Raw genomic sequence first — 15,696 nt, 5'->3', positions numbered from 1 at the left:
AGTTTATTGGATTTTGTACGCACATCTGATGCCATCTAAATAATGCTGCAGGAACTAATACAAAATCTTGTTGTTCTTTATGTACACACAGCTGACGGGATGCACATTATTAGTTTATGTTACATTTTTAATTTTGTACTTATGAAATAACATTGTGGATTTTTTTCCCCTCCTCAGAGAAACTGGCAAAAAATCAAAGCTCTCCTCTCACTGAAATATCCATGACTGCAGCCATCTCCATGTCAGGACTGACTTCCTCCTGTCAGAAATGTTGGGTAGATCATATTACGCACTTTGCTATTAAAGCTTTGACTCCTATGCACTCCTAGCTAATCATCTTCTGAAATTGAAAAAGCATTTTTTGTTTTGATCGCTAATCATCATGTGACAACCTTATTCATCTATGTCTCCAATTAACATATTAATTCAGCCAAAATCCTACTAGAATTATAAGGGATCCTAACAACAGTTGTATCAGTTGCTTGTGATAGAGACCGCAATGTTTAATCAGTCACCTATCAGGCTCATCATGCAGAAAACACCCTCCCCTGGGACCTCAGAACAAGGAATAGATAAACATCTGGTCATTGCGGAGACCCCATTTTTCAAGAATGGATGCAAGGAACACATTTGCAAATGTGTATGGGCACAGACACATTTGGGTATCCAAAATATAAAAACTCAACATACAAAATAGTCATGCAAAGTAATTTTGCAGCAAATGTTGATTTTGGCAGGCACCAGTGCTATAGGCATATTTTGTCAAATGCACCCCACCAGCCTTTTTCTTTTCCCTAAACTGGTCCTAAAAATTTCTTCAGAAAACAAGGATTCTGTACAACATTGCATTTTCTGAACTGCCTGTCAAGCAAGCACAGTTCCCATTGACTGCAAAGGAACTGCTAAGTGACCACACTTTAATGCCATTAAGCTACTGGGCTTCTGACAAGCATGTGTTTGTGTAATGAATCAGTCAAATTAAAAGCGTGTGACAAAAATGACTCATGAGTGAATTCATCACCACTGAGACTCCACTTCAGCACTCCTTCACCACTAGTCAGCTGAGCTATGAAGATGCTTCTGCAACATGGCTGTTTGGCAGCAATTAGGTCAAATACTCTCAGCAACATGCAGCAGTGGTGCTGGCTCTGCATGTCCTCCTGGACTGGAGTAAGCTGCTGTACCTTTCCGATTCACAAAGGGAAGAGCAAAAAAATCACACACTAATACAGATAGCTTTCTTCTGGCTTTCTAGAAACACTCTGCTTCAGAATGAACCTTCCTCAGTGCAGAAAGCAAAATATGAAGTGGGACTCTGAGCATTCAGACATCCTGTTTCATTTAGATGCTTCATTTCTTATGAAATTTTAAGTAATCACTCATTCTCCTGCCAGAAGTCTCTCATTATGACTTCACCATAAAGGACTGCATCTATCTTTACTGTCAAATTCTCACCCCAGGACAGTTTCGGAGCCACAGAACCCTGACATAGGGCTGACCACCAAGAAACTACCCATTCACCACTCCATAGAAAGACAGGATGAAGACCATCAGAACTATTGTTGAGCCTGGTTTTCAAAACACCAATAATGGGTACGCTGAAGCTTCCACACCTAGACCTTGCCAGTTCTTCACTACTTTTCCATACCTTATTTAAGTTTTTATTGCTGTAATGTATGTTTAGTTCTTTCTCTGACAGTGCGCAAGGATAACACATGGACATTGTAATCTATTTACCCACTGGAAGACTTATCTTTCCCTCCACTTCTTACTGTCTTTTAACTTTTATAGGTAAAAGATTTCTCCAAAGCAGGGATGTTTAATTGTCCTCAAGATCATCAAAAATCAAAATTAAAAAAATTTACAAATTAAGTTGCTTCCACTTCAAAGCCACAAATGGCACCCAGATACCTTCAGCACAATACAAAATGTCTTTCTCCATAACCCAGTCTATGAACAGCCAGCTCATGCAGGTTAATCATTTTTACTGCCATATCTGATTTATTTTTTTAAAAACCCCTCATATTTAACACATCTGTTAAATTTTGCTTAAAAACTATTTTCCCTCCTGGTATGTATACAATAGTATAGATACAGATGTAAAGCCATAATTTACCTCGGCACTCTGTTCTAGTTGCTGTGCTCTGATATCCTATACGACACTGGCATATGTAGGACCCCTGGGTGTTCACACAGTCTCCACTGATGCATGGATTCTTTTCGCATTCATCAACATCTGCAGACACAGACAGTATATTTTTATTACGACACTGGTTGAAAGTTATTCAGATCTGTAGAGGTATTTTATATGTTTTGTAGTTGAAGAAATAGTGTCTTTCAGTGTGAAAAGAAAGGGGACACCACTGAATTCTCAGCAAGAGGATACCATGTTCTGAGGTAAGCAGGAGCTGGGAAAAACGAGTACTCAGCAAGACAAGAGGCAGAGGCCTTATTCCCGCAACTCCATATTTCCAGCCCCACTGGAGACACAGATTTTGACAGAAGCAAAATCTTATACATTAAAGACAGTTAATCCTTTCTCCTATCATCCAACTCTGGCTGAGTCCCAAAATTAAAGGACTCAAGAGCCCAACAAGATACTCCTGATGAGCTGAAAGATGACTTGTAAATCTTACTAAGTGTGAGATCATGACTCCTTTTTTTAACAATAGATTGTTTGCATAATCAAAGAGATCATTTGCAATCACTAATAAACACATTATAGCACAGGCTGGTAAAATAAGAAAACTTTCTGTATAATTTTGTGGCAAATTACAAGATTTGTTAAATACTGACTTAAAGGCAAAACTGCTGTAGGTTATTTTTGTCTATTATTATTTTTTGGTTAAATGTTTGCAGTTGAAAGCAATTAGCTTGTTGAAGTCTATTTACTGGGTTTTTATAAAGGAGGTTTGTTTTATTGAAGAATTCAGAGTTATACAATATGTGGAAAATAATTTTTTTTTCTTCAAAACAAAATTTCCCTTTGTGATTTACAGCAGAAACCCACATACCAATGCATTCCCCTCTAACATCCAGTTGGAATCCTTTGTTGCACTCGCAGCGGTAGCTCCCAGGAGTGGGAATACAGCGCCCATTAAGGCAGAGATGTCGGAACAGTTGGCAATAGTCAGTCAAGTTCACCGGCAAGATCACTGAAATAACAAGAGTTGGAGAAATACTTTAAAAGTTCACCATAATAATTTTGACTCAGAGATTAATCTGAAAACAGCTAGCAACCACTGATTATTTTTATTATGGCAAGTCAATCTTGTTTTCCTCTTTTACAGGACGAGAGAGGACAGAGTCTGCTCATACCCAGTGGTAAAGTGGGTACGTGGCACTGCAAGGACTCTACTAAAAGCCTACAATAGCAGAAAGCAGTCAGACTGGTTCAGTTATCTCTGTTTTCATAGACAGCAGAGCGAGAGGAGGGCAGGGATAACCCTGGAAGGTGTGCCTATACAGTCTTTGGCAGGCGGTCATGAGCTGGCTCTGTCCATGCTCCCAGCTGACCAGAAGCTGTGCAGCTACGTCAGCGCAGTGTCAGGCCTGAGTTAACATACTTTGCTTCTTGGGCTCATTAGCTCAGCTTGGTGCTGAACCAAGACCAAACAGTTGCAACTTGTGCCAGTGCAAGCAGAGTCTGTCTGCATCTGCACAGAGCATGGGTGAAATGAGCTTGTATTTATGTGCAAAGGAGTATGTGGCTACGCCAAATAATTTCAGGTGGCACATGCCTACTGCAGACTATATGGGCAGGTAGCAAATTCCCTGAGCAAGGGACAGAATAAGGTATGTATCAGTATTTTGCTCTGGCTTCATCCTTGCTCTAGAGAAAACTAACCTATCTATGTGTATCTCTGAAAAACTTATTTCTTTATGTTGGGCAGCATCAGTTCTGCAGCACACTAGTATTTTTATTGGTACATTTCCTACCTGGTCAAACAAGAGTGAGAAAACAACCTGAAAGAAGCCGCTTTCTCCCGCTCTGGCTCTTTAATATAAGTAACTTACCACAACCTAGTCAAAGAGCTATTCATGTTCCTCACTGTTAACATGCAGTAAAGCTCACAACAGCCTCAAAATAACAGTAACGTAACTTCTACAATACGTGGGCCTCAGTACAGACAGTGAGGACGTAATTTTTAAATCCTGTCTCAACAGGGAAAACACTACCAATGAGTTACACATGCTGTAACATACCAGGTAACCAGGGTATCCTTCTAAGATTAGAAGGATATCCAGAGGCTATGTGTCCATATAGTAAGCAAAAGATACCAACAGCTGAAGGGAGCACACTGCTTTTAAAGAGCTAAATGCACGTGGTGCAGGGGAAGGTTATTCCTTTCTTACCATGAGGTGGTGGAGCCCGAGATGGATAGACAATTTCTGGCTGTTGAGGTGGGTAAACACCAGGAATGAGTGGTGGAGGGATGATGTCAGGACGGCCCGGAGGAAGCTCAGGTCTTGCTGGCAGCAGAGCAGCTACTGTGCATAATTTGCGATACTCATCTGAAACGTGAATACATGAATGACTCTTGTGGCCTTCCCATTTAATGCAACCCTCCCCTTTTTCACAGTGTTTCAGATTAGCAGTAGCAAATTTTAAGTAATCTGGAAAATCTGAGCCCATAAATTTGTTTCATAGCAAGCTTTGTTCTGTGAATTGAGTCATTAATCTAGGAGGATATCAATACTGCTTGTCAGAAGACTGCCAGTGAAAAGATAACATAACTGACATTCTGGATATGAAATTGAACAGTGAGGCGGAGACCTGATCTTAATCTACTTAGTCTTCTTTCAGGCAAAATCTCTGGTGAACTCAGTGGGAAGTTTACCTAAAGAAGGACTTCTGGACTTGATCCCAAGTTAATTTAATACAAAGCTAGCCACAGAGTTAGGAAAATACTGAACAGGGGGAAAAAGCCCAGTTTCAACTGGATTTCTTAAAATTTAACTTCCTAAAACAAAGAAATATAAATATAAGCAATGAGGCAAAACCAATTAGAGAATGAATACACAAACACTATTTCCCTGTGAAAATTAAGTTTGCCAATAAAAGCAGAAACCAAATGAGGTGCAGTGTAAGGAGCACAAAGAGAAACTAAGTCAGATCCCCACCAAGACAATCTTTTTCCAGATGATGGGAAAATGATCTATTTTGCTGTAAGCACAGTTTATACTGAGTGTTATGCATTCTCCTATTGTTTATCTCTATTAGTGGCATCTGCCCTACTGCCCCACTTTTCCTCCTGCCCCTGACTCTTTTGTCTTTGGGAAGTGTGTGTTTGGAACTTATTGATCCAAAGAATGCATGCAGAGTATCACAATTAAACACCACATTTCCAGCTGACCTAATTCATGTCCACAATTTGTTCATACACAAATAACTATTTACACAGCCAACATCTTTGGACCTCAAAATTTTAAAGTTTATGGCACAACAGGGGAGAGGAATTATATAATGAAACCAAAATGCTAGAGAGATGCATGAATTCCCAAAACAATATAAAAAATGAGAACTGAAAAATAAATTCAGTGTTGGGAGAACTAAGCTGGATATTTCAGCCTTCAACACTTTCATCTCACTTCTATTTCCACCTGTAAAACACATTAGAAGTTCTTCCTGAATCACAGAGGACTTGTTAAATAAACACAGTAGCCTAAAGTTTTGTTTTTCCCCGTTATGATCTTTGCATCTATTTTAATGCTCTTAGGTGATCGGTTTGTTTCACATGCCACTGCATTTCTCTTTATTGTTCCTTAGAGTGATTTTAATCTTTAAATCATTTCCAAGAAGATTTTATTGCATTATGTATTGTATTTTCTTTCTTTGTTTTTGTTTTTTTTTTCCTCCTAGCTTTCTATTTTGATTATTCACAAGTAAGCTGAAGCTACTCTCAATCAGAGGTCTACCTGTGGATAAAACATCAGTCAGAAGGCACATACACAAATTCCAATATGCAGATGTTTGCTAATGATGGTGGTTTTAATAGTCAATTCTCTGATCACGCATTCTCTACAATCCAATGATCAGTCTCTGTGAGAGAAACAATACTGTATTTTTTTTTTTTATTCTAGATGGGTAATACCCAATTATCCAAAGCCAACCACCAGGAGCCCAGGCCTTCTGTGCAAAAAGAAGTCACAGCCTTAGGGGTGCCCACTGATTGAACAGAATTAGCAGACATGAAGGGACTGCTGAGGCGAGAATTGAACATACACATACACACAGCTGGATGCCCGAGATACCACTTTTGAAGTATTTATAGTGTCAATGGTAAAACCCTGTTACTCCAAATAAACAACTATTGCTGTGTTACGCAAAGAAATACAGTGCAAACCTTTTTTATTGCAACTTTAATCTCCATGTATAATTTCTAGCAGTAAACAGCCTATTTTATAGTAACATCTGGGTCTGCTGCCCGCATTGAAAATGCAACCACTTGGTTACATTATGCAGCTAGTGCTCCACTTTATACTGCAGTGAATTTCCATTTCAGAGTTAGACAGACTTTGGGCCACTGACAGTTCTAAATTCCTCATCTTGTTTTCTCAGGATACATCAAGGAATAACTGAACTTGATTAAATACTGACAGCAATACCTTACATACATGTAAGACCTTCCAAAGAATTTTAAAGCATTTTTGAAAAGAGTAATTTATAGTCTCATTTTATCCCAAGTTGGGGGAAAAGAAAGAAAGAAAAAAGTGGCATGTAACAATGATGTGGAAGACCTTGCATGGATTTATGAGTCAGGAAGTCCTGGGTTCTAGCTCCTTCTCCACCACGTCTCTGTATGTGGCCTTGGCCAAATTACTTCACTTTTCCACCCAGTTTGTTCACCAGTTAGATATGGATAATTGGAAAGTATGTAAAGAAAACAGGGACTGTGTTAAGATTGAAAGCTTTTCCTTGTCTTCTCATTTTAGATGAGCATCAGTAGATTACACTGTTTCATTAGTATTATTCTAGCCAGCTTTAACATTTAACATGTTTAAGTATTATTAATGAGATTGTGACAGAACCAGGAAGAGTCTTCCAAGAGTTCTGATCACAGATTTCTGCTCCAGTATTACGCAGTTTCCCTCAAAGGATTAAACCAAGACTAATAAACACTCCCATATATGACCTCTGACAACTTCTTCAGAATTTCACTGCTATAGTTATGACCCCCAATCCTCCCTAAACTCTGCACCTCCCTTGAGCTCCTGCCATCAATCCTTAAGTTTCTTTTATTCATTTATTTCTAAAGCATTTCATTAGGTCTCCAGTCCTAAACAATCTCAAAAACATCTTTCCCCCACTCCCTCACACTTAGTTGCACAATGCTCATCATCTTTAAATTCAAATCACATGTTATCTGGGGATCTCCACTCACAGGGAGGTGGTAAAGTCCAGCACATTTTGGTAGCAGAGATTGCATTCTCTGCCAAACCTCAGGAAACAAATGGCATCTCAGAAAGCTGTATGTCAGAGGAAGGAAACCCTAGTTTTACAACAAGAATGAAACTGCAGAGGGAATAAGGATCTATCAGAAGGCTGTGAAGGAAGTAACTTGAGCCTGAAGAGGATGTTGATAACAGAATCTGGATCAGGTAATGTCAGAATAATGCGGTTACAAAACATTAATTAGCAACAGATAAAATCTTATGTTTATGTCTGCTTGCCCTGTCCTCCTGGGGGTCCTGAGCAACCTGCTACAAGAGGCTCTCTTTGAGAGCACAGGGCTTAATTCAAAATGACCTTCGTTGGTGCCCTCCAACCTCAGCCATCCTGTGATTTTCTTTAATGAAAACATTACTGATAAAAGAATATCACCCTGACTCAGTGTTCAACCACACTCATAAGCGTATACAGGCAGATTCCTACCAGTGGATCTGATCGGGCACATTTCAGGTGCAGTGGCTGCTCCAGAAGACCAGCACCGGCCACTGTCACAACAGCACTGCATTTTGGACATCGGCTGGGGGAGCTGGTTGTTGCAACGCCCGTTGGTCAGAGAAGAAAAGCAGTATCCAGGACGCACATCTACCAAGAGAAAGAAAGGGATATGTAACCATCAGTCCAACAAGGAGCACAGCTTTCACAGAAGGCAAAGGTCCCATTTTTCTTGGCTGATTACATTACTGAGGACATAGCACTTGAACATTACAACAATAAAAACCAAAAGGCAGAAAACCAGGAAAATTTAGATAATCTTTGGGCCGCTTTGGATTCAGGTGTAACACCTCATGTGAGGAAGCTGAAATGAAGCATGGAGCAGCAATTAATTAATGAAGGCAAAAATAGAACTGAATATATTTTTACATTCAATTATATTCAATATATATAATTATATTCAGAATATAATTGTCATCTCTATTAAAGACAGCACCAGATCAATTCTGTTTAAGCTTTGATTTGAAAGCCACTGACGTACAACAAAATACAGCATTGCAGCTCTCAAAGCATTCATTTTTCATCAGTCATGGCTTTCCCAGGTGAAGTATGTAGTGACTTGACAAGATACAGGCTTGCAGGCAAGAAACAACAACAAAGCTTTAATTGGTGCCATCGCATTTTTTTATGGAGATATTCTGGTTTCCTGTCTGAAAAGGGTAAGCACGTGCTGTACAAGAACGTCCTGTACCCAGATTTCATACACTCAGCTCTAACAACATTGCACAGAGATTCCTCAGCTTAGAGAAAGGAGAGTAAATGTGGATGGGAGGAGAAAAAAAAACCTTAAAAATGTTGTGATACAATCTGAAGCTCTGAGCAATTGTTTCACAATATGTCACATCATGTCCAACTCAGTATAAGCTGTGGTGTGATTTGATCCTGCACAATAAACCAGACCAAGTTTGTTTCTAAAACATACAAACATTTGCTGTCAAAATGCAGACCAAAAAAGTTGCAGATATAACCTTGCAACAGCAGACACCAGTCTCTAAAGAAACGTTATCTCAGCTATCCAGGGCATGGTGGAATCATCTGTCTAGTAACAGGGCTGTGCAGAGTTTACTAGCTACAGTAGTGGGTATAAAAAAAGCATAGGGAAGTTTCTTATTACTTTGAGGAAATTGATATATAGTGATATGTTGGGAAAGTCTGTGATGGTTCTGCCTTTTATTAGCTGGAACCCTGAACACGGATATTACTGGCAGGACAACTAAAAGACTCAGTTGGCCTTTGCTTCTGAACTTTAGTTAGTTCACTCATACTATCATAAAATGGAAATCTGAAACGGAGAAAAAGACCCAAATCTACTCAGTTCTGTTACTGGTCCTCCATTTTCTCCTGGTACACAACTAAACTGCCAAACACGTACACTCCTTTATCTACTATATTAAAAATCAAATAAAGCTCAGATGCAAACTGTTCCCTGGAAAGGAAACTGTTCTCCAGTATCCCTGAAGAACTATTCAGATGCTTGGTATGATGGTGGGATGGATAATAGGGAGGAAGTCCTCTAACAGACCCTATCATCATCCCCTGTAATTCATCCTTCTCACTTCTGGTCAGTACCAAGTTTTTAAACATTTAAAAGCAGTAATGGGCAGAAGTGTAAAAAGCATCTACATAGGATTTGTGCAGGAACACAAAATGGCAGAAAAAGGTAAATACACAGCATACATCTTTGTCTACCTACGGGAGTAAGAGCTTATCCAAAAGCCACACCATTTTCAGAAAAAGACAGAAAATTGGTGAGAAAAATGCCAAATCTTTCCATACTTCCAATCAGAGGTGATTCTTTTTTTCTTTTTCTCTTCTTTCATTTTCTGTTCCAAACAGTCAAACACACAAATAAGGGAAAGAAGAGCAGGAAACAACCTTTATACTGTTTCAGTTTTTAATATTTTAGTACTTTTCATTTTAAAAAAAATAGTATTTTGAAAAGGCAAAAAATTGCCATGAAAATACCTCAAGAAAAATGTGCCTCTTCTATAAAAAATAAATTTAAAAAAGTAGACTGACCAAAGACATCTATGCCAGCTGAAGCTGGATGTCTGGGCTAGTGGTTTTCTTCATAAGACTCTTCATGTACTTGGGCTGAGATGTTCTGCTCTTGTTTCTGCTCTTCAGCTCTAGGAGATATTATCTTTGCTTTCTCTATTTGAATTTTTAAGGTCTGTAATAATGGAACTCCCAGTTCTTCCTCTGGATGCTTGGCTCCAGTGCTGCTCAGTTTGAGTCCCATAAGGGATACATTTCTCAGAAGCACTTCCTCATCTCTAACAGAACAGACATGTTCAGCTAACACTTTTCACTTAAGACTGGCATGTTGTAATTAAATCAAGATCATCCATTTCTCCCAGCTCGCATATAGATCTGGGTTCTGTCCTCGTTAATATTAGACACAAATCCAACATATCTGCAGATAATTAACAGTGCTTCCCATTTAGCACGTTTTGCCTTGAACACACAGCTAAAATTTTAATGATGGTTCACACTGGCATATTACTTAACAGAGCCTGTCAGCATTTAAATACCCAATTCTTTAGCTGAGCTATTTCAGCCTACATATACAGTGGGAAGAAAAGGATGAAAAAACTGCAGGAATACAACATGGGTGTGAATGTTGGGCAGTCCTGACAGAACAATGACTATAAAAAGTAAAAAGCAAACGGTACTTGTGCATCTCTAGAATTTTTTTGTTATAGAAAGGTGAATCTCCTAAGTACAAGCAGCAGTCAATGATTTAATGACCCATAGTCATTTAGGAGCTATTAATTTGAAGCAACAGAAGCAATTCCCAGTGGCATTATAAGTGTATGGTATGGATCCAATCTACAAAAATCCTGTTACTGATAATGGAAGCAATATAGTTCATCTTTCACAACCTGTATAAATAGAATGGCACCCTTCAAAATTAATCCTAACTCAAACTACTTCCAGATCTCTCAGAGAAGTGAATACTATTTGGTACTTGGGTCTGTGAAGTTTGGTTTTTTTTCAATTTTTTTCCCCAAAATATTTTCTACCAAAGTTACTAAACACAGGGTGCTTCCTGGAACCCCAGTGCTGGCACTGTGTGTGAGCCTTTAAATAAACAAGCTAAAACAGAGGAAATAAACCTTCCACTTGATTCTCAAATGACAATAAAATTGCTCAAAATTCAGCACTGGCAGTGAAAACAGAAACTACTACATAAACACACAAAAAAAAATAAAATTTGCATACTTGCCCTGCCTCAGAGCAGGCTGTATGCTTCCCAGAAGCACTAAGTGCTAATACTATTCTTTCATGGCTTTGGCACTGCAGTGGCATTTAGTTAATTCTCACAGTCCTTTGGTTTCTGGCCTTTAGAAGACAGGTTCTGCTCTGCACAATGAAAGCCTGAAAGAACAGCACTGCCAATTCATCATCATGAAAGCAGATACAAATGTCCCACACTCAGCTTATCATGCTACTTCCTTTAATGAAAAATATCTGCATTAAGGTCCTAACAGTTGGAATGAGGAGCTGTCTGGGGTGATTACTTTCTTTCTCAAGTATAGTTGCTTTTCTAAATGACTGCTGAATATAACATGGACTAAATCAAAAGCAAACATGAGAACAAGAATATGAAGGCCAAGGCTGAGCCCATCAGCAACAGTGGTAGCATCTCTGGGATAACATAGTTAAGAAGGGAAAAAAAACCCTGAGCAATTGCACCCAGAGATAGGACCGAGAACATGCGAGAAAAGCAGCTCTGCAGACCGCAAGGTCAGTGAAGAAGGGGAGGAGGTGGTCCAAGCACTGGAGCAAATTCACTGCAGCCTTTGGCGCAGACCGTGGCGGGGCAGGCTGTTCCCTTGCAAACCATGGATGTTAATGGTGCAGCACATATCCACCTGCAGCCCATGGAGGAATCCACAATGGAGCAGTCTGCTCTGAAGGATGCATCTGTAGAAGGGACCCACACTGCAGCAGTTCATGAAGAACTGCAGCCCAAGGGTAGGAGTCATGTTGGAGAAGTTTGTGGAGGACTGTCTCCAGTGGGAGGGAGCTCAGCCTGGAGCAGGGGAGGAGTGTGAGGAGTCCTCCCCTGAGGAGGAAGGAGTGGCAGAGGCAACCTGCAATGAACTGACCACAACCACCATTTCCCACCCCCTGTGCCTCTGGGAGAGAAGAGGTAGTGAATTTGTGAATAAAGTTGAGTCTGGGATGAAGGCAGGGGTAGAGGACTGGTATTTTTAAGATTTGGTTTAATTCTCATTATCCTACTCTGATATGATTGGAATAAATTAAAACTGATTTGCCCAAGTCGAGTCTGTTTTGCCTGCAACAGTAACTGGTGAATGATCACTCCCTGTTCTTATCTCAACCTGTGGGCCTTTTGTTGTATTTTTTTTCTTCCCTGTCCAGCTGAGGAGGAGGAGTGATAGGGTGGCTTTGGCACTGGGCATCTAGCCAGGGTCAACCCACCATGCAAGCAGGTGTGTTAAACAAGTTCTGCCTAGTTTAAGACAACGAATATGACATGAGAGAAAAAGTGTAGTAAGAAAAATGAAAGGGAAGGTCACAGCAAAGAGGGAAAGAGAAAAAACGTCCAGAAAATGGAAAAATCATCTCAGAATACACATACAGGCACATGGTGTACTTCTATATAAAAGGAAGATTTCATGACCATGAACTGAAATAAATTTCTGGTACAGTTACCCATCTTAGATATGCATGAATGTTCATGACAACTACTGTCTTATTATTTACAGGATTGTACTCACCTATGCACTTTAAGCCATCAGGAGCTGTATAAAACCCTGGAGGACACTTGCAGAAGTAACTGCTAACTGTGTTTGAACACTCCCCTCCATCACAGATTCCAGGAACGGTGCTGCATTCATCAATATCTTCAACGCAAAAAGAGAAGCAGGGGCCGGTTAGCTAAATTAGTTCTAGCACAAGAACAGGTATTTTGTAATTAGTCTCAATGATCAAATTCAGCGTGGTCTGAAGCCCCTCCTAACTTATGTACTAGGGGCATAATCAGCAGTTTTGAATTAGGATCTTTTGTTAGGCATCTTATAAACATAAGTGAAATAAAGCCTAAGAAAATACTGTATCTGTAAATTGCAAAAAGCCGGAGGGTTTTCTTTATTGCCTAATAATGATGGATGAAAGTCTTACACTGCATAGGGGATTTACTGAGTAAACCATGACCCCTCCAGTTTGAATTTTGCACGCCAGAATTAAGAAAACTGTCATGGGACCTGTAATGACCAAAGCAATCAGGAGATTAACCGTTATGTTTCATGTTATCTCCAGCAGCATAGTATGTACTGGCACCACACTGAGGCAATGGTTCAATACTGACTCAAAGGGAAGTGTAGCACCTACTGAATTGCCTGTCTTTCTTACTGCACTTGGGTTTTTCTTGGAAATCCCCCATATAAAAGCACTGAGCAGCTAGGCACTGTTTAACGAATACAATCTGACAGGATTATCGCTCAAAGAAGGATGACTGCAGGCAACAAAAATTACCTTTCCTGGCTTTCTCCCCTAAGTGAATGTTGCAAAGTTTCAACACATTTTGAGACAGTAACTGAAACATCAACGGCAGAAGCAAGACAAAGTCCAGAATTCCTCCTAGATTTTGTCAGTGATTTTAAAATAAAAGTCCATATTGTGATGGTCTTCAGTAAAGAATCACAATTCAATACTAAATCATCATCACAAGTCCAGTGCAGAAAAAATTTCAAAGACTGCAGAAAAACACCCTAACACATACCTTCTTATAGCTGATTATAGCTGCATACATGAATAGAGGGAATGTGAAAGGTTTCTTCCACAGCATGGAATTTAAGTTATCTACAATCACATTAATAACAACCTATGCCAGCCCCAATTGCTTCTTAATTAACACCAGTAGCCTGCTTGTGATGTGTAGTTACTTTCCCCTTAGTTTCCAGTGACTGTCTTAACAATGCAGCTGTATCTACTGAGCATTGCTCTCATCTTCTAGGAACCTGGAGTCTAGCTGAGCTTAAAAATGGCTCACTTTTTCCATGGTACCTATGAGAAGAACCAGCAAAGCAGAGTAGAATGGCGGGTTATTCTCTAGAGTGACCAATGGTAACTGCCTGTCACAGCCACCTACAATCACCCAGTTGCTCTCTTGACAGGGAGAACCCAGCCAGGAATAATGGCACCACAGGACTCTATCCAACCTCTCCTCCAGAGATCTACAAACAGATAGACACATGGCTGTAATAATGATTTCACCAACCACAAAAATTTCTGAGATGAAATACTGCAACACCACCCAACACGCCAAGGCAAGGAGTGAATAATATCACAGTCATTAAAACCGATTGGGGGAATTTAAATGGAACGCCTAAATTGGAATTTGGCCCCAACAGATGGGGGAACACCCAAAGTCCCACAGGACCATTAACGAGTGTTTTAGCAAGTAGAAAGGATCTCTGTTCTACTCTCCTCTAAAGAGAGCAATACAAAACTCGGTATTATAAAAATTATCAGTTCCTCCACCCCTAGGTAAAGCATTGGATGCTCCTATACCTTTGTGGCCCCTTGCCTTTGCAGGAAAGGAGTGGAGGGGACTGTGCTGGCACAGATAACCAGACCTTGGAGACTAACCCATCCTAAGCAGTGCAGGGCTTTGGGTCCCCTATGCACACATTCTTCCCCATCATCTTGCTAGCTGTCGTGATGTGGGTCACATTCCTCGCGTGGGTGTGTGAGAGGGGTGTGACTTTTTGTTCAGGGCTACTTCGACAGTGTTGGCAAAGCCTCAAGTCCAAGTGCCCTGGGAGCACTGCTAAGAGACTTCTGGCTCCTGCTCCAAGATTATACTCCACAGGAGTCCCAAAAGTTTCAGTGACAAAAAATGTGGAAATTGAATTTTGGTCTGAATAAAGCCCCTTGATTAACAGAGAAAAATGCAGTTGTAAATGGATCCCATTCAAGCATTTTCTGACTCAAATTCACCAATGTTTATCTTCAAAGTCATTGTTGCCACTGTTTATATAGAGTCTGACCTTTTTAAAAGCAAAATCATCACTCTTTATTTTAGGGTTGAGCCTAACCCAAACAGTATTTCACTATTTATATTAGTGTTGATATTCATATAAGCAACATTGTCATTGTTAAGTATGCAAGTTTTATAAAGGTAAGTATACTTGATGTACTTGCAGACATAAATGTCACTCCAGGAAAAATTACTCCCCCCTGATCACCACAGTAAAGCATTTACCTCAGCGTTAATGTAACTGGAAATGATGTAACTGGTTATATGAAGCTGCAAAATGTTGTAACACTTAAAAAAAAGTTTTCCATCAGCTATGCTAACAAACAGAAATTTGGCCAACACGCTTCATTTCCCATCTTCTTGCGTTGTCTCACTGTACCTAATGATTTCTATCCCAATCTCATTTTAATGGGAGCCTACTGAAAAAACAACTGGTAATTCAGCAGGTAGCTCCCGGTTCTGCCCCAAGGACAGGTTACAGCTGCGAGAAGTCTTACTTGCTGGAGAGGAAGTTAAACCAAGTACATGATCGGATGTTAATTAGTATGTATTAATTACAGTCAATTACTACAAGGCAAATGACTTGTTTTATACTGGTAGACTTCAACTTGACACTCAAAAGACAATTTAAAGAAGCAGAATGGGTAGGCTGTTCTTACGTTACTATACTCAACTATTGAATCCCTATCCTATTTCATGCGGCTGGCATAAGGTTGTTACCTTTCATTCTTTCAAT

At 39.8% G+C, this 15,696-nt stretch overlaps 1 protein-coding gene across 2 annotated transcripts in view; it reads right to left on the bottom strand.

Moving 5' to 3' along the window:
• FBN1 (fibrillin 1) overlaps positions 1-15,696 on the bottom strand; it is a 152,137-nt gene that overhangs the window by 75,427 nt on the left and 61,014 nt on the right. For both annotated transcript variants that reach the window (XM_057396830.1, XM_057396838.1), the window contains exons 9-13: positions 12,697-12,822; positions 7,877-8,035; positions 4,357-4,515; positions 3,015-3,155; positions 2,117-2,236 (exon numbers count right to left, since the gene is read on the bottom strand). In XM_057396830.1, coding sequence (XP_057252813.1) covers positions 2,117-2,236; positions 3,015-3,155; positions 4,357-4,515; positions 7,877-8,035; positions 12,697-12,822 — 705 coding nt within the window. The remainder of the gene's footprint in view (positions 1-2,116; positions 2,237-3,014; positions 3,156-4,356; positions 4,516-7,876; positions 8,036-12,696; positions 12,823-15,696) is intronic.

The sequence above is a fragment of the Pezoporus wallicus genome, unplaced genomic scaffold, assembly GCF_028554395.1.
Source record: "Pezoporus wallicus isolate ANWC-B61680 ecotype Strahan unplaced genomic scaffold, APGP_CSIRO_Pwel_v1 contig_3952, whole genome shotgun sequence".
NCBI lineage: Eukaryota > Metazoa > Chordata > Aves > Psittaciformes > Psittacidae > Pezoporus > Pezoporus wallicus.
The sequence above is the reverse complement of the archived record's forward strand: the minus strand, read 5'-3'. Positions and strand labels throughout refer to the sequence as shown.